Source organism: Callospermophilus lateralis, chromosome 8 (genome assembly GCF_048772815.1).
Source record: "Callospermophilus lateralis isolate mCalLat2 chromosome 8, mCalLat2.hap1, whole genome shotgun sequence".
Classification (NCBI taxonomy): domain Eukaryota; kingdom Metazoa; phylum Chordata; class Mammalia; order Rodentia; family Sciuridae; genus Callospermophilus; species Callospermophilus lateralis.
In genome coordinates this window covers 630,578-653,266 of record NC_135312.1, presented here as the reverse complement: position 1 = coordinate 653,266, position 22,689 = coordinate 630,578, and the positions used below count along the sequence as shown (strand labels likewise).

At 54.0% G+C, this 22,689-nt stretch overlaps 1 protein-coding gene across 3 annotated transcripts in view; it reads right to left on the bottom strand.

Annotated features, from left to right (window-relative positions):
• Positions 1-4,630: 4,630 nt before the first annotated feature.
• Pcgf3 (polycomb group ring finger 3) overlaps positions 4,631-22,689 on the bottom strand; it is a 34,900-nt gene continuing 16,841 nt past the window's right edge. For all 3 annotated transcript variants that reach the window (XM_076865334.2, XM_076865333.2, XM_076865335.2), the window contains exons 7-11: positions 18,840-18,947; positions 17,871-17,959; positions 11,333-11,470; positions 8,657-8,737; positions 4,631-8,086 (exon numbers count right to left, since the gene is read on the bottom strand). In XM_076865334.2, the coding sequence (XP_076721449.1) occupies positions 8,039-8,086; positions 8,657-8,737; positions 11,333-11,470; positions 17,871-17,959; positions 18,840-18,947 (464 nt within the window). In that variant the 3' untranslated portion in view covers positions 4,631-8,038. The remainder of the gene's footprint in view (positions 8,087-8,656; positions 8,738-11,332; positions 11,471-17,870; positions 17,960-18,839; positions 18,948-22,689) is intronic.

Below are 22,689 nucleotides of genomic sequence, written 5' to 3'. Positions count from 1 at the left end.
TTTTGTCTACTTTAAAATGGGTTGTTGTCCTTTTTGAAAATTACTGGACTTAATTTTGTGAGCAGCTTTAGGGTTATGAAAAGCCGAGAGGAAGCACAGAGCTCCATGTGCCCCTTGGTCCAGCTCTAGTCCTAACACTGAATCAGGACAGCCATGTGCCAACGGATGCTGCTGGGAGCAGAAGTCCAGTCCACCCCGGACTCACTGGGGCAGTGTAGGGGACAGCTGTGCAGTGGAGCTCCTGAACCATGGCGGCACCCCGGGAAGGTTCCACTGATGGTCTCCCTCCCTGCCCCTCACCAGAAGGTCCTACGTGTGCTCTCAGAGTTCACCATCTTTCACCCAGTGGTGTGCATCAGGTCACCTGGACTGTGTGGCTTGGCAGCTCAATTCTTTTCTTCCCTCCCTCCTTCCTACCCCTTCCTCTCCTCCCTCCTTCCCTCCCTCTTCCAGTGATGGGGACAAACCAGGCCTGGCGTGTGCTTGGCAAGGGCTCTCCGGTGCCGCAGCCCAGTCCCATTTCTTTCCTCACTGCCTCGTGTTCTTGGCTCCGATGGACCACATCACCACTGAAGGATGTCTCAGCTGTTCCAGGTCCACCTCTCCCCCTCCCCTCCCAACATAGTGTAGGTGCTCTACTACAGGGCTGCATCCCCACCTTTTGTTTTTTGAGATAGGATCTCTAATGGTTCCATTGGCATTTCCGTACAGCTGATGGGACAGAACACTTTCCTGTTGCCCAGGGGGCCTAGAACCTGCACCTCCTGCCTCAGTCTCCAAGTGGCTGGAATCACAGGTGGTGGCTGCGTCCAGCTCTGAATGAAGCTGCTGTGGATGCTCATGGAGAGCACTGTGCACCTAGGTCTACAGAAGGCAGCACGACCGTGTCCACCGTGGCAATACCTCTCAGTCAGCCCCTCCAGCAGGCCTGTGGCTGTGCCTCTACATCCGTCCAGCTGGCAATCCCCGATGATGTGTGACTCTGAACACCTATTAGCATGCCCATTTGCCCATCTGCATCTCTTCTGGAGAGTTGTCTGTTCAGGAGTTCTGCCTGTTTTAAAAACTGGGTGGTTTGTTATTGTTAAGATGGTGTTCTTTGTGCATTTAGACACTAGTTCTTTAGGAGGTGACTTGCAGATACTTTCCTCCTAGTTTGTGGATTATTTTTCATTCCACTACAGTGTCTTAGAAAAGAGAGGTTTCTAAATCATGAGGAAGACCATCTCACCAGCTATTTCTTTGAGGACATACTTTGGTGCCCTACCACAAAGCCACTGCATAATCAAGCCCAGGGCTCCCATGTCTTCCTATGGGGATATACCTGAGAAGCCACCACACACCCAGGCCCAAGTCTCTCTTGCCTCCTTTTTGGGCTCAAGGTTTCAGTTCTCCCCTAGGGGTGTGATCTCTCACGACTTGGCTCCTGTGGGGTGGTGTCCTCCCACTGAATGCTGCTGCTCCCATCACTGCATAGTTGGTCATCGACCACAGGGCCGGCTGCAGCCAGGAGGACCTCACCCCAGTGAGTGTGCATGCCTTGGGTGGTGCCTTTCTCTGTTCCTTCTGTCAGAGCATGTGGCATTCCTTGTGCACACTGCGTCTGTTTTGTCAGAGTTATATCTGTGAACTTCATTTCTTTTAGTGATAATGATGTTGTAAACTTAATTTCAAACTACAATTGCTCCCTGGTTGGTGGTGATTTTATTTTAAATTTCTTTTTAAAATTATCATACTCAAGATTTAAGCGTGTGTAGTGCTGTTCTGGAGATGGGTATTGCTGTGCTGCCTGGTCTGGCCTGGAACTGCTGGGCTCCAGGGATCCTCCTGCCTCAGCCTCCTGAGCATGGAGCCTCCCCAGGGAGGCTCCCCTTGGGCCCAGCACTGCATCCAGCTTCAGGTCTAGGGACTCGGACACACGTGCAAAGGCAACGATCAGCGGTGAAATGCTGAATGCTGTCCTCCTGAGGTGGGGAACAAGGCAAAGGCATCCTCCCTCCACTCCTGGTCAGTGCAGTAAGGTAGAAGGACTGGAAACCATGCAAGTGGGTAAAGGAGCTGGGCAGCTCCCTGGCTTCCCTCAGGAGAGTGCCAGACTGATCTAAAACAGCAGAGCCTCTCTGAGAGCTAACGCTGAGCTCCACACATTCACAGGACAACACACCAAAACCATCTTTTTGGAGCTGGTGCCGTGGCACATGCCTGTGATCTCAGTGATGTGGGAGGCTGAGGCAGGAAGATTGCAAGTTTGAGGCCAGCCTCAGCAACTTTGTGAGGCCCTGTTTCAAAATAAAAAATAAAAGGATTGGATAGAGCACTCCTGGGTTCAATCTCCAGTACCAAAAACAAATAAACAAACAAACCACAGTTATTAGTATATATAAGCAATAAAGAATGTGAACACTGAAATTTAAAAACCAATAGGCTCCCTGAAGAGGGGAGGGAGAATGAGAATCAGGCATAAGTAGACCAGATGTGCAGGGGATCATAGAGCCAGGAACTTCGAATGCTGACAGAAACCAAAGTGGCCCCTGTGTGGAAAGACACTGCGGCCCAGGACTGGGCATCTCCCCAGAGTGACCTATGAACTGACATAGTTCCAGAAACCCCAGCAGGGCTTTCTGTAACGTAGACTAGACAACTCTATAGAGTTTATATGCAGGGGTAGACAGAAAGGGGCACTAAAACAATTCTTTACAAAGAAGACCAGGCGGGGTGTGGCTCGGGGGTAGAGAAACTGCCTCCTATGCAGGAAGCTCTGGGCTCCACCCAGCAACACACACACATACACACGTATACACATGCTATATATGGGGGGGAGAGGAAGAGGGAGGATTAGGGAAGGGGGTGAGAGAAGGGGAGGGAGAGGAGGGAGGGAGAGGGAGGGGGGAATTAAGGAAAGGAGGTGAGGGAGGGAGAGGGGGAGAGAGGGATAGGGATATAGATATAAATAAAAGAAGAACAGAACTGGACCCAGCCCACCACTCATGTTGACATGTTCCAAGCATTGTGGTCTGGCACAGGGACACAGTTGGAGGTCAGAGCAGAGTGAGGGAAAGACCCCACACAGGGCCACTTGCTACAGTGGTGCAAAGCAATCTGTTTAGCCAGTGGTAATGGTACATGTGGCACCCAGACCTGAACCTGAACCTCAATCTTGACGTCACTTTTCATACAATCAACCGAATGCATCACATACACGTGAAACATGAAAATACAAAGCACTTGGAAGAAAACAGAAAAATATCTTTGGGACTTGGCATTTGGCAAATAGTTTATTAGATATGACGCCAAAAGCATAGTCAAAGAATCCAAAAAAGAAAATATGGATAAATTTGACCTCACCAAGATGAAAAAAATAATTGATCTACCAAAGAGAAAGAGGAGAAAAAGATAAGCTGAAGAGCCAGCAACTTGGCCACAGACCTTGCCACTACAGGCCAGGCTCGGGGTGCAGCCAGTGCGGTCCAGAGGACTCAACAATGCTCACAGGGCACAGCAAACCACACAAAGGACAGCCTCACTGTGTTCTACCAGGAGAGCCACTGTCTCACCTCCTCTAGGAAAAGCAGCTGGGCACAGGCACCCAGGGGCAGTTGCATCTTAGAGGAGGCCTCTGCCCCCACAGGACATCTGGCTGGAGTAGGGCTTGAGTAGCGGCCAGCGTGCAGAGGCCCTGATTATGCCCTGCCACTACCCAGTCACTGCTCTATGGACACAGGCCCCACTGGGTCCACAGAGTGGTGCCCCTCCGAGCTGGCACCACTGACCTTCCTGGCACATGCTGCCCTCTGTCAGCCTGGGTGGCAATGAGCAAGAGGTCCTGAGGCTCTCGTCCCACATGCTCTGGTTCACTCCAGCACCTGGGACAACAACACCAGCACAGGGTTCTGCAAGATCTTCACACCCGTACAATGGGGCAGGCGACTTGCCAAAGGTAAGAAAAGCAGAGGTCAAGTGAGATTCCCAAGATCACAGTCACCCCAGCTCTGACTCTAGCCCAGCAGCAATCTTCCTGGCCGTCCAACGCTCGTTTCCTCAGGTTTTCAACACTGTGTTTCTGGGCAAACCGTTGAATATACAGTGGAACATGGGCCTGTCATGCCCCTGCTGGGGCCAGCACACCTTCCAGCAGCACCCCTGTTGGCAGAGCTGCTCCAAGTCAACAACCTCTGCAAACCCGATGCCCCTCGCCAGGCCACTGAAATGACCTCCATGCCAGGGCAACATGGAGCATGAGGACATAAGCCTGGAAGGACCATGTGCTGTGCACACGTGTGTGGTAAGCACGTGCCCTAATGCAGGCAAGGCAGGCCTGAGTGGGCTGCACACTGCAGCATCTCCTGCCACACTTATAGGCACCTAGGGATTGTTCCCAGGACCCGCCCATGATGCTGCCTACCAGGCTCACTCGTCTCCAGGTGATCTGGACTGCCTGGTATAAGGTGAATGCCAGGCAGATAGCCCTCAGCCACACTGTGAGGTCAGCAAGTCTGCGTCCTCAGCTCAGGCGCAGTCTTCTCTGACAGTTCCAGCCCAGGCACAAGCAGGACCAGCTGTTCTCCAGCAGGTCAAGGGTCTCATGCTCACAAACACCTGATGTAATAAACTTCCAGCCCAGGAAATGCGGTAGGTTTTCTTCTGCTTTTATTACAAGCATATAATATTGAGTGGCAAACACTGAGTACAGGCTCCACCGCCGTGAAGTCAAGCATCAGGAGTATTCCCCAGAGTTCAGACAGAAGCCGCCACCGAGGTACAAATCACACCAACGAAAGGATGAGCACATGAACTGCAAGCCACACATTCAATGCCCAGGTCTGCCCCATCACCTGCCCAGGCCAGGGACACCAGCCAGTGCTGTGTCCCAGCCCTGCGTCCCACCCGCAGCTGGGCTGAACCACTGAGGTGACGCTCCCCTGAAGCAAGGCACCTTGGGCGCTCAGCCTGTCCTCCCCACGCTGACCCCTGCCTGGTGGGCACGGGCGTGGTGAGTCCATGGTGCAGTCCTAACATCGATCGTTTCCAACTTGCTTATCGCCATCTGTTTCCTTGGTGTATTTCAAGATCAAGGCAGAGACACACTTGTTTTGAGCTAAGGTCATGTGATATGGGGAGCTGGCGTGGGTTCCTGAGGAAGCGGGGAACTGTGACCTAGCTACCCGACAATGCCCCTGATGCTCTAGACACGCCGCGTGCTGACGTGTGAAGGGGAGGCTGCCCACAGCACGCTACAGACCGCCAAGTGACGTCTTGCGTGTTCTATTTAGAAACCAAACCAGACCCCAGGGCCACCTCGGGTGTGGCCCAGCCTGGCCAGCCCGGCCACATGAACTGGGGGCCATGGGCCACCCTGCTGAACACCACTGGCAGATTTCCCACAGCCTCAGGAGCAGCGTCCTGGTGACAGCAACCAAGAGGAATAGCCAGACGGCTGCATGCGTGTGTTTTGGGATCCCACCTGCCCTCCCTTCTCCTGCAGCAGAACCGAGCTGCCATGGTCTGCATGCGGCTCCTGGAGGCACGCTGGGCCTACCGAACAGAAGCAGGTGAATGCACGTCACCTTGCGAAACACAGGCATGACGCTACGCAGAGCAGAAGCTCCAGACACCTCGAGTTCATCCCACACGCCAGCAAGTAAAGCTGGACACCGAAACTGGAGGAGGGATGGGAAATAGAATAGAAGGCTTAAAGTAGAATAAATAATTTTATAAAGTTTTCTTTAACCCCCCCGCCCCCGCATTTTAAATCCAATATTATATAATCTATCTGAGTTTTACACTCCTGTGAACAGGGCACCTAGTGGACCACGTGTGGGAGGTGGGTGCCAGTCTGTCCAAGTGGCCCCGCGAGCCACCTCACTGCACTCGCTGCATGAGCACGCCATGAGAAACCACCCCACAGGCTCCTTCAGCCAGGAGGCTCTGCAAGGTGTGCTAACTGGCCCTGGTGGTCATGCTGGAACATGGGCGGCCTGGAGTCAGACAAGCTCCCTCAGGCCTGCAGGTGAGGCAGGCTCGTCAGCTTCAGGCTCTGACTAGGTAAGGCTACGCATCAGACCAAGGGCGAAGGGCACTGGCCGTCCTGCAGAGAAGACAGCCACGCGATGGAATCTTAGAAAAATAGGTACTTTTGCTGCTGAGGTTTGGTCAAGTTACTGCAGCGACAGGAGCAGGGCTGCTGGCCACGGCATCCACCATGCTGCAGCAGAGCTCTCAACTTAGCACCATAGCACATCCCGGGACTCCATGGCATCCGTAGGCCACACACACACCAGAAGGCTGCACAGTGGGGTTCATTCTTGTGTGAACCAGCTCGATTCGAATCTGGAGGCTCATGTGTCAAACCTCTCTTTAGTTTCACCACACAGGACGTACCTACATTCTAACGTCACACTTAGAAGTGCTCTGTGACAACGTGGCTCTGTGGGAGGCTTCAGCAGTACGTGTTTTGAGGTAGACAGGTAATACTTGCTCATAAATCCTTGTACAGCAACCCTAGAGACCATGTGCTGAACAGCAAGCCTGGAGCACTAACTCTCATGGCCCTGGCTTATTCGAGGAGGAGGGCTCTGACCAGCCCCTCACAGCACGTGTCTGCTTCAGAAGGACCAGGAACTGGACCAGCTACTCCGATGCTTCCTTGCCCCTCACACTAGGTCTCACGGCTGCTGCTTCCGACATTCTGTGTAAGTGAAGCAGGAAGCAGAAGAAAATAAGCAGAGCTGGATGCTGACAGCCCACCACAGCTTTCCAAGCAAATCCCAGGAAAACCCCAGGCCTTGGTGAGGCCTCCTGGTGACCTGGCCTCAGACAGAGACTCCCATTTACCCAACAAGAACTGGTGGGCAGCACCTGGCAGGGTCCATGGGGTCAGGGTAATGCTTGCCCTGCAGGGCCGAGAGAGGGGTCCCAAAGCTCCCCAGAAACACCAGGACTCCTATGCTGGAGCTCCAGGACCGCCCCTCTGCCGGGGGTGGGGGTCCGCGTGTACTTGCTGGCAGAACTCATCCTCTAACTCAACAGCAACGCGACACTGGGGAGCAGGGAGGGCTGGCACAGAGCACCCTGCCTGTGACCTGGGAAAGATGTGCTGGGGGAGCTGCTTCTCCTGGGCCTGCCCACCCCAACCCAGCACCTTCCCGGGACAAGGGTGGCAAAGCACAGTGGCCTCCATCTACAGGAGGGAGAGCCCTGGTGGTCTTGCTTGGAGGCACTCGGCACCAGCACCCCAACCCCACACTGGTCTGACAAGCCCCTGCCCGACATTCTTCCTTAGCACAGAAACGGGGAGGACAATGTAGGAAACTAAATGATGGCACCAAACAATCTGTGCCCTTTTTAATAAATGAGATTTTTAAAAACAAGAAGGGTCTTTAGGCCCGTGCTAAGCGGGCTGAGCCACCTCTGGTCTGCCAGCCAGTGTGCCAGAGCCATGCTGGGAGCCTGGGTGGCACGGGCCCTCCAGCCCACACGTGCACCTGGACGCATGCCTGGACTGTGCTGCCCGAGGCGGGGTGGACACTAGTGCCCACTCAGTACCAACGCAAGCCTCTTTTGGTATGCTTTAAATTAAATCTTTATATATCTTCTAAGTCTTCAGGAAGCTAAAGGCAACATAAATATTTACCATGAAAAGACTTTTTCAATAACTTAGGAAGGACTCAATAAAAGTACGGTATTTTTGAGGCTTATTAAGAAACCAATCCGTGAACTAAACTGAAATGAACTCAGATTCTCGAGACCTGGAAAGCGAGCGGAGGTCTGTGGGATGGTGACCTGGAGCCTCGTGCCACGCCTGCTGGCCAAGGGCCTGCGGTGGGTAAGCACGTGCGGCTGCGCGGAACTGCAAGTGTTTTCATCCTCTGTAAACACGTGCTGGTAGTGTCTTGTAGGGTGTGGATTCTCTTGTACAAAAGTTATAAATATTCTCTATTCAGAAGTCTGGTCCACCCGGCACCCAGAAGCAAGTTCTGTTGCGGGTGCTGCGCATGGCCGTGTGGCCCCTGGGACACAGGGCCAGTCTGAAGAGCCAGGCTCACAGCAAGTCCATCTTGGGTCTGTAGTGCAGCAGGAGGGGCGCCTTCTGTAAGACAAAGTCATGGCGCTCAGTAGGCCACCAGGGTCAATGGACACGCCACCTCCCAGGAAGGCAGGAGTCATGCCCCATGCTAAAAGACCCACAGTGCCATCCTCAACTCCCCTGGTCCAGAGCCATGCAGGGCTGCTGGGGCCTGAGCCCCACATCCTTGGTCCAGGTAATCCAGAGACCACCTGTGCATCGCTCAGGTCCGATGCCAGGGCCCAGGGTGCCAGCCCCTCCACCTGCTGCTCCTGCCATCTGTGCCGGCTGTGGTCTCTCTTGCTCCAGGCTCACCCCTTTGGCCACAGGAGCCCTGACCTCATTCAGCCCAGTCACCTCCTGCCCTTTCTGCCCAGGATGGGGGTTCCACTATGGTTCCCTGTTTCAGTAAGCCACCAAAGGTTTGCAGGTTTGCTGAGCACAATGGTCACTGCCTCCTTCCCCAACAAGGAGCGGAAGGCTGAGGACCCCCTCCCGAGGAGGCCCAGTCAGGGTGAGAGCCCAGGAAGATGAGAGCTGCATGGTGGGTTCTCAGGGCAGTGAGCACCATGGAGCACACAGGCACAAGCTCACCTTGAACCTCCACCGTGTGACTACCACGAACTTGAGGGTGTGGTCCTTGCCCAGGATCTCCTCGTTGCACAAGATGTCCAGCTGGTGGAAGAGGGGCTTGCATTAGGGACATGTTGGCTGTGCCTAAGGCCCCACTGACCTGCATGGAGACCCATGACATTGCCAGCAGGAGAGAACATACTCCCGGGCATCTGTGATGTCCCCTGAGCACCGCAGAAGGGCATGACTCCCTTGTCCACCTACTCCTGCCCCACAGGAATGGAAACTGGAGCAAGCACAAGGTGAGGTGTCATCTGCTCCTGAGGGGCAGCCTCCCTACACAGGCCCAGGGCTCAGCCACAGGGGGCCTGTGGACAAGGCCTGCCACTCTAGCCCCAAAGCTGCACATGCTGTGTCCTGCTCAGGCTCATAGCTTCTTGGGTGAGCCTCGGAGGGCTCGTGCTGTCCTATCTATGTACTATCTATGTCCCTGCCTCCATTCCCTGAGGAGCAGGACATGTGTCCACTCCTGAGCAGATAGCCTCAAGAACCTGGAAGGTCAGAAGCAGTTTGGTCAGCAGCAAGGATGGCACCAAGGTACCTGGACAGTGCAAGTGGGAGGGAAACTGAGCGGTCCAGTGGAGACTCAGTGCACACCTGTAACGGCCTTGTCCACCACATTACCAGCCAGGCTGCTTCCACAGAGGTGCCCTGCCCATCGGCCCCCTCCCCACCGTCCTGCCCACCACTGCAGTGAAGGAAAAGGGCTCCCAGGCTTTTCTTACTACACAGACTATTTTTGGAGCCACTTTAGGTCCTACATCACGCTGACTGGCAGAAGAGCTCCTGCCTGGCCCACCCAGCCCCAACACCCAGGTCCACACCCTAGGGTGCCTTTGTTTGGTGTGTGAACCTGCACCCACACAACAGGGTCTGCTGTCTGTAAGGAGCCGCTCAGCGGCTGCTCAGCATCCACATGGCCAGGGCTATGGGGTGCTCCTGGTTCAGAGGCTCGGCAGCTGGCACTCTCTCCTGTGTTTTCTACAGCATGTCTCTGACTGCATGCAGTGGTGATCCAGTGGGCACGCCAATGGCTCTGCTTCCATACGCCCTGTGCTACGCAGAGCAGTGGCTGCTGTGCCCTGTGAGGCAGGGTGTCACCTGTGACGTGTCCTGCGCCTCTTGTCCTCTCTCACAGGTTCCTCTGTCCTGCCCAGCATTTGTGAAAGTGGCTAGAGAGCAGACTGGGATCCCGGAGCCCTGGAACCACAGCAGACACCTCAACGCCTCTTGCCACTCCCAAGGACAGCTCTCTGTGCCAGGGGGAGAGGCTTACCCAGGACCACTCCCCTCCAGGGTGTACTCGTGCTCCCTCTAACAAGCTCTGCCTCCTCTTACACAGAACCCCAAGTCCCCTCACCCCTTCCAGGCCAGCTACCAGCGGGGCTGCTGTTCGGCACAGAAATGCAAGCCAAGCCACAGCCCTTCCATGTTTTCCTCCTCTGCTTTCTTCCCAACACAAGCTGCATCTGGACTTGGTTTCTCTGGGCTCCAGGTGGCTGGCATGTGTAGTGTGTCCTATGGGCTGTGCTGGGCTAGGACTGGGTCCCTTCCTGGCCTCCTGAGACTTGGCTTTGTGGCCCTGCAGAGGCCCTTGGGGCCTCTCACATGGCCTTTGTGGCTGTGTGCAGAAGCAGACTGGGAAATCAGCAAGGAGCAGGGGCCTTCCACAAGCAGGGCTGCAACTGCTGAGGGCCTCTAGGCTACATCCTCACAGGCCCCAAGAGCAGCAGACAGCAGGAGAGCAGTAAGCCTGTCCTGACGCCTGAGCCACCCTGGGGTCAAGTCCCCACCCGGGGCTGAGGGACTGAGAGGCCTCCATGAGTCTGTCTCACCTTCCACAGCCTCATTCTCATACAGGGCTCTTTTGTTATTAGACTTAGGGTCCAGAAGATAATCTAGGATTATTTCATTTCAAGATCACTAACATGATTATGTCCACAAAGACCTGATTTCCAAATAAGGTGCGTCCACAGGTTCTGGCTAGGCCGTGGTTCACCTGCCAGGCCATGTCCACACACTGCTCTCCCCACCACACCTTGTGTCAGCCACCTGGGTCCTACACAACACCTTGACCTTTCTCTCTCACAGCTCTTACCACTGGCCTCTCCTGCTCCTGTGTCTGTGCCCCAGAGCTCACTTTTCACCCAGCCCGAGGGGCCTATAATGCTACACCACCAGTCATGGAGCCTGGCCTGGGCCCAGAAGAACTGGCTCCTGCTGGCCATCTGCACCTCCATGTGAGGGCCATGGTTGCTGTGGTGACGCACTCTCTTCCACAGCCCCAGATGCCCAGGCTCTGGGTCAGACAAGTTTCACTACTGTTACAACCTCAAAGCTGGCAGCCACCCACCACTTCACCCACCCATCCTGACCATCCACGCAGGAGGCAAACTGCAGGAGCAGGACTGCTTCTCAGGACAAGTCTCCAGCCTACTCCAAGCACCCTCTCTTCCCACAGCCTCTGTTGCTTTTCCTGTGGACGACCTGGCAGGGCAGGAAAAACCAGCTGGAATTTTGTTTTTATTAAAATTTCCAAAGTTGTGAGGAAAAAACAACAACAACAAAGAACTTGAGAAGGATCTCTCACGAGTGGGGAGCGACGCCTATCTCCTCTGCTCACAGAGGAGCAGTTACCTCGTTGAAGGAGGAGAGGTTTAGCTTCTTGGCGATGAACTTCTTCAGGTGTAGGACCGTGGCCTGTGCTGAGCAGCGGATCCATTTCCGCTTCAGACCCCGCAGTTTGCTGCTGTTGCATTCCAGGCAGATGCTCACCTGGGGACAGAGGGCCATGTCAGCAGGCAGTCAGTTGTCTGCAGGTCTCTGATCTGCAGGCCTCCACTGATGGCCCTGCCTTAAGCCTAGGAGCTGGGCTTCTAAAGTCGGAAGCTGCTTTTCTCCATTGCTGCAGTTCTCCTTCAGGTATTTGGAGAGTCTCCTCAAACTGCCTGCTGTCACCCTGCCTTCTGCAGTCAGCCCGCCCATCCTGCCCTTGGCAATCAGATGCCCTGAGGGAGCCTTGGCAGAACCCTGGCAGGGTGGCTGGAGCATTCAGAGAAGCGCGGAGGGACGTGGCATTAGGTGTGGCCTTGAGGATGAAGCAGACATGGAGACCAGTGTGGCCTTGGGGAAAGGCAGTCCCTAGCAGAACCGCAATGTGGTTGTGCAGTTCTCTGGAGGAGCAGCAGCCTCCAACTGTCAGGGCAGGGGTACCACAGGATTCTAGTGCTGTGAGCCACCCACCCACTTCACCCACCCATCCTGACCACCCACAAGGCAAAGGCAATCTCCCAGGACTGCTGCGGAAGCCTACCACCTCAGGAGGTGGGAACCGAGTACCTGGAGAACACTGAGGCCCCTTAAAATTCAAATAAAACAATCAACTGACACGTGATGTCTAAAGTGGTAAGAGATGCAAAAGGGAGAGTTACAAGTGTGAGATGCAGGCACATCATCAACTAGCAAACATGAAGCTAGAACCCAACAGCGGCTGGCCATGGTACATCTCAGTGTGGAGGGTTAACTTCCGAGAGATCTCTAGAGGAAGCTAACCACAAGAAGCACAGAGACAGGCACCAGTTCAAGTAGGGAAGGAAGCAGAGCACCAAGAGAGGTGAGCTGGAGGGACAGCCATGTCCAGCCACTGTGTAGGAGCTGTGGGGCTGGGGCAGGGCCCCACATGGGAACACTGGACAGGAGTCCTAAATGGTGTGGCACAGTGGACCTCAAGTCAGGAAGAAACAGAACCAAGCAGATAAATAACCGAGAGTGTCAGGATGGTGGCACCCCTATCATCCCAGTGACTCTGGAGGTTGAGGCACAAGAATCAAAAGTTCCAGCCTCAGCAACTTAGTGAGACCCTGGTCTTGAAATAAAAAATGCTTTAAATAGGGCTGAGGGTGACCCTGGTAGAGCACTGTGGGTTCAATCCCAGTAAAAAAACAAGACAAAACCAACAAAGAGAATGAAGCAAAGTCAGCAGCAAGCAACTGTGAAAAGCGGAGCTCAGGGGGAAAGACCCCTGGGGAGGAAGAGAGATGAAGGAGAAAGAAAGAGAGGGCCCAGATGGGCAGGTGGGCAGGTGCAGAGCGATGCTAACCCTGGACCTTCAGCATGCAGACGTTTGTTCACTTGAGTGATCTGTGGCCACTAGACGAGCTGAAGCAGAACTTACAACCTGCAAGCGAGTGGCAGCAAACAGATTACAGAAAATTTAGCAATTCTCTGCCACCAACAGCACCTGGTGCCAGAAAGGGGAACAGAGAAACACGGGGCTGTAGAGTGGCAGAGACCTGCTTATACTCACCTGTGGTCACGGGGAAGCAAAGCTACTTGCCAGATAAGGAAAACTTCTGATTTGGTTTAAAAATCCCTAGCAGATAGCTATGGAAAGCATCACACTCAAGATGTTTAAAACTAACTCCAGGCACATGTCTACCAAAACAAAACTGGAGAAACATGTGAATCTGTGTGCACCAGGAGCTGAGCCACAGTGACAGCTTGGAAGCGCACCCCTGTGGATACCCACAGGGTGGACACCCACTGGCACAATGCAGTGCGAGGGCCACTGCCCTTGCAGGTGTGTGCTGGCCATGTGTGGCGCTGGTTGAGGGGCCACGTGTGCTCAGGAGGGGGCTGATCACAGACGGCTGACCCCAGGTTGGGTGTGGCCCAAGTGCAGTGGCGGGCACAAGGCACCCTTCACGGTGTGGGGTCTGAGCCAGACCAAGACACGGGTCTGCTGGGCCCAGCTGCCTGCTCCAGCCAGGGTTCTGGTGAGGAAGCTAGCCTCGTGCCCAGCCTGAGCGCAGCTCTGTGGAAGACAGAAGGCAGGCAGGGCCTACTGACGGCCACATCAGGAGTCCTCCCCTGCCAGGGGCTGCTGCCCAGACCCTGAGGCATGTGGGTGTGCGGAGGCCACTGGGGCAGAGAGTGCTTGGCTGCAGGATGAGTTCAGTGAGGACTTGGCTTTACAGCAGTGTCCCCAGCCATTTCAGAGCACCCAACAGAGGTAGTACACAGTCATCAGCCAGGCTGTACACAGTCATAGGCCAGGTTGGTCTCATCTGCTCATACCCAAGTCCATCAGAGCTGCACATAGAAACCTTCCCCAGGATCCCTGCACAGCTCTGTCGAAGGCAGACCCCTGCCAGGCGGCCTCAAGGCTCACCAACCATAGAGGCCCAAGGACGAGCACTCCTCTCTTAGAACTCTGCCTTTTCCCAACAAGAATCTACAGACACTCGGATTCTCTCTGGTAAAGGTTCCAAGGGCTTGCTGAGGAAAGCTGGCAGCTGGTTCCCAAGGCCATTCAGAGGAGCAAAGTGCCAGTTACTCAAGACAATCTTTCTCTTTCCTTTTTTTTTTCCTTTGGCATGAAGCCCAGGGGCACTTAACCACTGAGCCACATCCCAAAGCTTCTTATTTTTTTTCATTTAGAGACAGGGTATTGTTAAGTTGCTTAAGGTCTGGCTGATTACTGGAATGACAGGGTGCACCACCACCTCACCTGATTCTCAAGATAATCTTGGGAACTGTCCTACTAATCACAGCTCAGGTAAATAGTTCAATAATGAGACGGGGAGGGTTACGTGGGGCTTGCTGGACAGAACAGACCTGTGCAGTTCGCAGGTCTCCTGGTAGATACTCCTGTAGCAAATGGTGGTGAATGCACTGGTCGACTCATGATGGCCAACTGCACTTCCTCCCACACAGCCAGCTGTGGGGATTATAGCCTGACCACAAAAAGCAAGCTTTACACTGGAGAAAAGAGCCTTTTTAACAAATGATGCTGGGAAAACTAGTTACCCATATGTAGAAGGAGACTAGATCCTTATTTCTCGCCTTGCACAAAAATCAACTCAAAAATGGATCAAAGACCTATGAATTAGCTGGGCACAGTGGTCACACCTGTAATCCTAGTGGCTTGGGAGGTTGAGGCGGGAGGATCACAAGTTCAAAGCCAGCCTCAGCAAAAGTGAGATGGTAAGCAACTCAGTGAGATCCTGCCTCTAAATAAATACAAAATAGGTCTGGGAATGTGGCTCAGTTGCCAAGTGTCCCTGAGTACCAAAATCCCTGGTACCCAAAAAACAAAAACCAAAACAAATAAAAACAAAAAATAACTACAACAACAACAACAACAACAACCCAGACACTAAGCAACTCCTAGAAGAAAATAGGGTCAACACTCCAGCTTTTAGGTACAGGCAATGGCTTTCTCCGTAGGACCCTTAAAGCTTAGCCAATAATTCCAAGAGTTAATAAATGGGACAGCAACAAATTAAAAAGCATCTACACAGCAAAGGAAACAATTAGGAATCTGAAAAGAGAACCCACAGAATAGGAGAAAATCTTTGCTAGCTACTGTTCTCACAGAGTATTAATATCCAGAATATATAAAGACCTCAAAAAAGTCACCACCAAAACAATGAATAACCCAATCAATAACAAATGGGCAAATGAACTAAACAGACACTTCTCAAAAGAAGAAATACAAATGGCCAACAGGTACATAAAAAAATGTTCAACATTGTTAGAAATTAGGGAAATGCAAATCAAACTACCCTGAGATTTCATATCATACCAGTCAGAGTGGCAGTCATCAAAGATACAAACAACAATGCTGAAGAGGATGTGGAGGAAAAGGAACACTGTCACACTGTTGGTGGGACAACCACTGAGGAAATCAGTGTGGAGGTGCCTCAGAAGATTTGGCATGGAACCACCGTTTCCCAGCTAGACCCTCCTTGGTATTACAGTTATCTTACTGCAGTGACACATGCACACCCATGTTTACAGTAGCATGATTCACAGTAGCCAAACTATGGAATCAGCCTAAGTGTCCATTAGCTGATGAATGGATATAGAAAATGTGGTAAAAATACACAAAACACTTCTATTCAGCAATAAAGAAAATGGAATCATGGCACATTCAGGAAAATGAATGGAAGTAGAGACCATCATTAAGTGACATAGCCAAACTCAGAAGGCTAAGGGTTGTGTGTTTTCTCTCATGTGCTGAAGCTAGAGAAGCAAAAGGAAAACAGAAGTGGGATAGATTTCATGAAAATCCCGGGGCGATCAGTAGAGAAGAGGGATCAGGAGATGGAAGGTGAGGAGGGAGGGGAAAGTGCTGGGGGGTGAGACTGGCCAAATCATATTGTTATATTGTGTACTGTGTGCATGTACAACTTTGTAACAACAAATCCTGTCAATATGTACAACAGTGATGCACCAGGAAAAAATGTGGGAGAAAAAAGCAAAACTTTAAAATGGGCTGGCAAGAGAGCACACAGCACAGGACATGGGGCACCTGTGGCACCTTCAGGGCAGATCCCCCACTGCAGGCAGGCCACACAACACGCAGCGGGCAAGAGCACACAGGAGCACGAGACCAGTGAAGGCACCTGTGGGAAGTGAGCAGAGAGCAGCAGGCTCTAAAAGTGCTGTGGTCTGCATGTGCGGTGCCCAGAGCTCCTCCCAGACATGCTGGAGCATCCACAGATGAACAGCTGGATCAGGACTGGGCTGAGGGGGCGGGGACTGCAGGCAGGGGTGTCGTGGCTAGGTGTCTCTGGGGCAGGCCCCACAGCACTGCCTTTCCAGGGGCCCTGCCCCTTCCCACTGCTGCCTGGCCACCGAGAATGGAGCCATCACCATGTCTGTCTGCCAAGAGGTGCTGCCTCACCTCAGACTAGAGCCCTGGAGTCGCCCAACCCAGAACCAGACAGAGCTTCTGGAACCATGAGTCCAGATCAACTTTTCCACCTCCAAGGTGTTCTTGGGTATTTGGATCACAGTAACTAATGCCGAAATGAAAAATGCATTGTCAAGCATAAGGGCACAGCAGACAGAACTTTTCAAACTAGAGTTGAGAAAACCAGTGTGTGTGTGTGTGTGTGTGCGCGCGCGCACGTGCACGCACAGCAGGGCCTGCTCTCATGCACACAAAGGCCACCTGAGCATGGAGCTCCAGGCACTGCGTGCAGCAGCAAAGATCAGTAGGTCAACAGTGGAAAAAACTTGAGCTGCAAAGTGTAAGTCAAATAGAGCAGAACACTAGGTACAATCCTCCACCACCCATAGCACTAGGTCCAGGCGCAAGACCACATGGTCCAGGCGCAGGGCTGAGTCCCAGGGAGCAGAGGGCTGGGAGACAGGGCCTCATTTGAGCAACCCTCTAAGCCACCTTCAGATGGTGACTGACACTCATAGACTCAGGACCAGACAGCAGCATGGGCTGGGGCCACACCACCAAGGTGACCTCTGCTCTAGGGCTTGGGCTGCAGTTAGAGCTGCCTTCATCATACCAGGGCATCTGCAGCCCTGTCCCTGTCCCTGCTTTTGGTGAGGCCCACCAAGTGTCATTAAAGTGCAGATGTGGATAAAGAAACATCAAAGGTCCCTGTGCTCTGCCCCAGCCACATTTCAGCCAAGCTGTGTTCTGCTGTGGCCAGCCCAACCCCACCTCTGCAAAGGTCCTGACCTGAGTTGGCAGGAGTGTGCCCTGGGGTGTACCTGGCAGCTGGTTACTACCTCCCAGCTGCTGGGACCACAATACAGGGCAGCTGGGGACTGCCCCTCACAGCTCCTTTCCATCCAGGGACGTTGAGCGAGCCTTTTTGGCTATGGACAGTTCCCTGCACCTACCCGTTCCCACATGCTGAGCTCATCACCCTGGAGCAAGATCAATTCTAAGCATTTGCAGGTGACTGCGTGAGGCTTCGAGAAAGCTGCCATGGGTGGGCACCAAGGCCCATGTCGCTCTCCCACATGTCCTGGTTCTCTCCCCAGCATGGCCAGGGTCTCCAGACCCACTGAGCAGCAGCTCACAACAGTCCCTGGCCCTTGTTTGAGTCAGACAAGGCTCTGCTTCACCATGAAGCAGGAAGACTGCTGGAGTTTGCAGAGGACGACGCATGTTAGGGAGGGCTGGCAGCAGGATGTGCAGGATGTGAAGGCTCCCTGGTTGCCTGGTCATGTGGGAGTAACCCAGTCCCTCTCACTGCCCACAGGTGCTCCTCACAGCACAGAGCGTCTGGGAGGAGGAACCTGAGGGGACTGCCATGTTTAGGTCTGGAATGTATAATGGACAGCACATACATGTGTCTGGTAGTACACCAAAGGGAAGAAAGAACAGCCGACATGGCGCTGGGAGACTCGTGGGGCCCACCTGCTCGTCACTCCGGTGGTAGTCGTCATCCTCCTCCTGCTTCTCCTCTGTGGTGGCTTTGTGTGAACTGTCGTCTGCTTTGGTCTCACCTGTTACACAAAGAGAAAACACTGAGAGTTGGGGATTCCCTCCACTGAAATCCAGAGGCCCTGAATCCCAAGCCACTGAACAGTGGTGGGAACCCAGGGGTGCTAATTGCATTGAGAAGGCCTGATGCCATGCTCTTCTCAACCCTGAAGCACAAAGTGCCACCAACAGTCTCTCTCTGAGACTGGCCTCAAGAGCCCAGTGGAACTCAAGCCTGTGCAAAGGTCTGCCAAGACAAGGTGCCCCAGGCTGCAGGGCTCCTGAGGCTGCCCGAGGTTTGGGGAGCCTGTCTAAGAGCACAGAGATAACTGAGCAGTGGGCAGCAGGACCAGCGCCAGGCTCCCACAGCACCTGGCTCCAGAGCCTGCCCCAGAACCCCAACAGGGTTAGGGCCAGACTCTGGCCACCTCCCCGGCCTGGGGTGACTCCTGAGAACCGGGTGGCTGGCTCTCCACATGGCAGTAGCCAGGGTCCTCCCCCTGTCTACACATCGTCAGGTGTACTCAGGGTGGTCCAGAGATTTCTCAGGAACTTGTGTGGTCCACCAGAAAAATACCAGGCCTCAAAGATTTGAACAATGTTCAGTATGCAGAGACTATAAGGTGCCATTGACTTCATTCCCAAACCAAATGTTATTTTGCCATTTTATGGTAAGACAGCACAGTCCAACCTTAGGAAGCTCACCTCCCTCACCTTCTTCTTCCTTAGGCCCTCTGCCCTTTGACCATGACCTCCAGGCACGTTCTGGTGTCTCTGGCTCTGTGACCCACACCCCATGCCCGCCCAGCACCCCTAAGGGCTGCCTCATGGGTGGTGAAGCCACCTAGAGCTGCACCAGAGGCCTGACGGAGCCCAGGCATATGCAGCCATGGAGCCACTCACCATTGCGGGGATCCAAGTGCTGTCTTGCGGAGCACGCCTCCCCCTTGATGTCGCCCGGCACCTCCAGGCCCAGCTTGTGGTAGAACTCCCTCTGCTTCCTCATTTCCGCTATTAAAAGTTAACAGACAGCCTTCAATCTTCAATAGGAAGGGATTCAGCAAGACTGCACAGATGCCATAGAAGGAATGCAGATTTGGGTTATGAACCCTGAAGACTGCTATTGCCAAGAAAGCAGCAGGTGAGGCAAGAGCTCCTGGTCAACACAGCACTGTGGGACCATGCAGCGGCGCACAGGAACCAGGGCGAGGCCCTACCACACAAGAACCTGGTGAGTGGAGAGGCTCCCTAGCCCTGTGACCCGACCCCCTCTGCTGCCCACAACATCATGGAGCAGTCGCACAGAGTGCCGGGGTGTAACAGAGGGAGATTTGGTGATCCTTGGGTATCACCACTGTGCATAGACAGCTCAGCGATCCAGATGTGCTGTCTGGTGCCCATGGCCATTTTACCACAGGCAGTGCTGGAGTGCTCTCACCGGCCGAGGGTGGGCTTGCCCGTAGGAAAAGGACCAGGGCAACCGTGCCTGGAACCTCCTGGGTACTGACAGTGTCCACCCGGCACTGGGCCAAGAGTGCCCCCTGGTGTCAGCATCCAGCAGCAGAACAGGGCAAGAATCAAGGAAACCCTCCCCAGAGAGGAACTCCCCTTGAAGACAGGCAGAAAGTCCCTTCATTCCTTCTACCCCTGCCAGATCTGCCAGACCGCTGACTGACAGGGCAACTCCGCCTGCCCCAAGGCAGGCAGCATGCAGCTCCTGCTGGCTGGGGGTACAGGGGGCCTGAACACACTGCCAACCTGCACCCTCACTGGACAGCAGGCCAGCCTGGCACCTTTATTCCAGGGAACCATCAGTTCCCTGCTACTGAGTGACTCTTAGCTAGTGCTCCACCCATATGACTAATGCTCAGACCTCAGGGAAGAAGCAAGAGGCTGGACACCACTCAGGACACACAGGTAGCAAGAAAATTTAAGGGAGTTGCTCGATGATGGCCCTATTAAGCATCTCTGTGAAAACTAATTTGTGTAGCTGACACAAAAGTCCTTTATTGAATTTTTTACCTGCATATCTGTTTTTCCCTACAGACAACAAGCCCCAGACCACCTGGGCAGAGTCCTGGGTGTGTCCAGCCCTACACAGCTGCTCTGAAAATGCCCAAGTGTGCAGGAAGGAAGACGTAGAGGCTGAGCACTGCAGGAACCATGGGCATTGCTAGAGGCGAGAGGCATGTGCACTCTAGCCTGAGAGCCAGCAAGGGTCAGCTCAGAAAGGGGTGTCCCCCCACTGTACAAAAGCAGCCCAGACGGAGGCACGGCACCCTGTGCATGACATGGGACAGCATGGCAAGCCCACAGGACATGGGGACATGAGGCAAGCAACTTGGGTTGGACACCTTGGCTCATGTTATTTCTTTACTTCTCACCCATGAGGACACAAAAGAATAAAAATAAGGGCCCCAATGCTATGTCTCTACACACTGAAACATTAAATGGGGATTGTTTTTGGTGTCATGTGCCTAAAATACTTTACACTTTAACAATGACATGAAAATCCTACCATTAGCCATCTATTCCCAAAGAACCAGGTAAATGCACAAGGAGATTAGAATCCAGCTATCTGCTGAGTCCTGTTTGTAACGCTGGAAGGTTGGAACTGCTTTAATGCCATGGGAACCACAGCGGGGCTGGCCCTCCAGACAATCCCCAGCAGCACACAGTGCCTAAGCCTTGGTGGCTGCTCCTACAGAAGCTGAAGCACTGGCCCAGTCACAGCAAGGCAACCCCACGCACATGCCGCCCTAGGATGAGCAGCCATTCACCCAGGGGAACCTGACAGCCATCCGACTGTGACAGAGGTCACATTTGCTACAAAGGAGTACACGCCACAACACACATGTGCCATGACACACAGACTTAGATTCCATCTGCAAGATGCCCCTTAAGGAACGGAAAAGGAAGCAGCAATGTTGAGACCCACAGCCACTCCTAGGAAAGCCATCGGCCACCTGGGCCAGTCTGACAGAGGTGTCCCTGGGCCCATGGTGGGTGCCAACCTGGGGGTGGGAGGCTAAGCCCGCAGGCCAGGGAAAGCCCTGCTCAGCATGTGGGCCAGCCTGTTGTACATCACTCAGGGCAGGAGCTCTCCCTGTAAAGGGCAGAAGGACAGAGGGCAGAACTGAGGCTCTGCACAGACTAGTTAACAGGTGAGAAACAAATCCCCAGAAATTTTTATTGAAGAAATTCAAAATACAGTAACAGCCACCAAGGGCAGTTTTCCAGAGTGAGGATGGAGCCCCTGTGGGGCGACACTGTTCGCCTGGCATCAGGGCTCACATACATGTCCCCATGCTCGTCTGCCACGAGGCCTGCATGTCTCACTTGAGGTCCCCACACAGGCTTGTGCTGTGAACCTCTCCAGTGTGCAATGAGGCAACTCAGAGGCCTGCTCCGTGTTGGCCTTTCACCATTCCCAGAGCCGTGGGCGTGGTCCTCCAGCTGAGGCCGGGTGCAAGCTCCTCTATCATGTGGCCGACTTCCTCTGGACTTGTGTCTAGGCCCCAGACGGTGCTGCGCCAGGAAGCACAGCTGCGGCAAGTCTGGACAACGAGGTCCTGCCTCTGTGGTGTGGACCAGCAACCCCTAAAGGCCCAGTGCTCGAGGCTTGGTCTCCACAACGGCCCTTTAGGGAGTGGTAGAGAAGAGGCCGAACCTAGCGGGAGACCCTCTGAAGGGACTGATGTGGGGCCGCAGTGTGCGCAGGCCTGAGGTGAGCAGCTCTGCTCTGGTCACGCTCTTGTCAGGTTGTGCCACTTCTCCAGAGGCCTGAAGCAACAGGCCAATTGGCCACAGACTGGAACCTTCAAAACTGAGCCAAACCAGCGCTTTCTCTTTGTGGGCCAACTGTCTCGGCACTCTGTGAGGGCGAGGGAAAGCTGAGGGCAGGAGCGCATGCCGAGGTCCCCGACACACACTGAGGTCCTGCACTCTGGGGTGAGTGTGGCTTTGCCCTGTGGCACCATGATGGGCAGGAAGAAACAGTAGGTCTGAAGTGAGAGGCTTCCAAAGTCACTCAGGGTCTGGTAGCACTGAGCAGAGATGACTTTGGCCCTTAGATCAGAACAAAACCAAAGACCCAGATGGCTGCTGCCAAGGTGCTGAAATCCGTGTGGCCATGTGGCTGATGTGCGTGGCAAATGTGGCTCCTGCCAGCAGACAGGCCAGTCAGGCCTCACTTCAGCCTCACTATCACTTCCCACTTTCACGAGGTGGTTCTGCTTGCTAAGCCGGTCTGTTCTACATGCTCTCAGGAGGGCAGTCAGTTGCGGGCCCGCTTTTCTCCTTCCCCAGCTTGGACATTCTGGGTGGCATGAAGACAGAAAGCTTGACCAGCACTGGTACAGGTGCTTGAAGGCTCTCACTCTGCAGGCATGATGCTGAGATGTGCAGAGTGCTGCCTGCAGCTCAGAGCATCGAGCGCACGACCCTTGGCTTGCAGCAGGCACCAGCCTGCCACTGGACGGGAGGCAGACCAGACACCAGGCATGGCCCTGTCACTGATGCACTATGACCCTCAAGCCATGAAGAAGGCAATGGGTCAGGTGTGGGCTGCCGGATGCCAGCACCTGTGCCAGCCAGTGCAGCAGGGCATGAGATAAAACGACACGCAGGCACCATGTCCCCAGCAGCTCCATGGCCACAAGGGACCATTCAGTGCTGGGAGCCATTAGCCAAGTAGGTGTGACAATTTCCTTGCCAGCATACCCCATGTTGCTTAGTGGAAGGACTCGTGGAA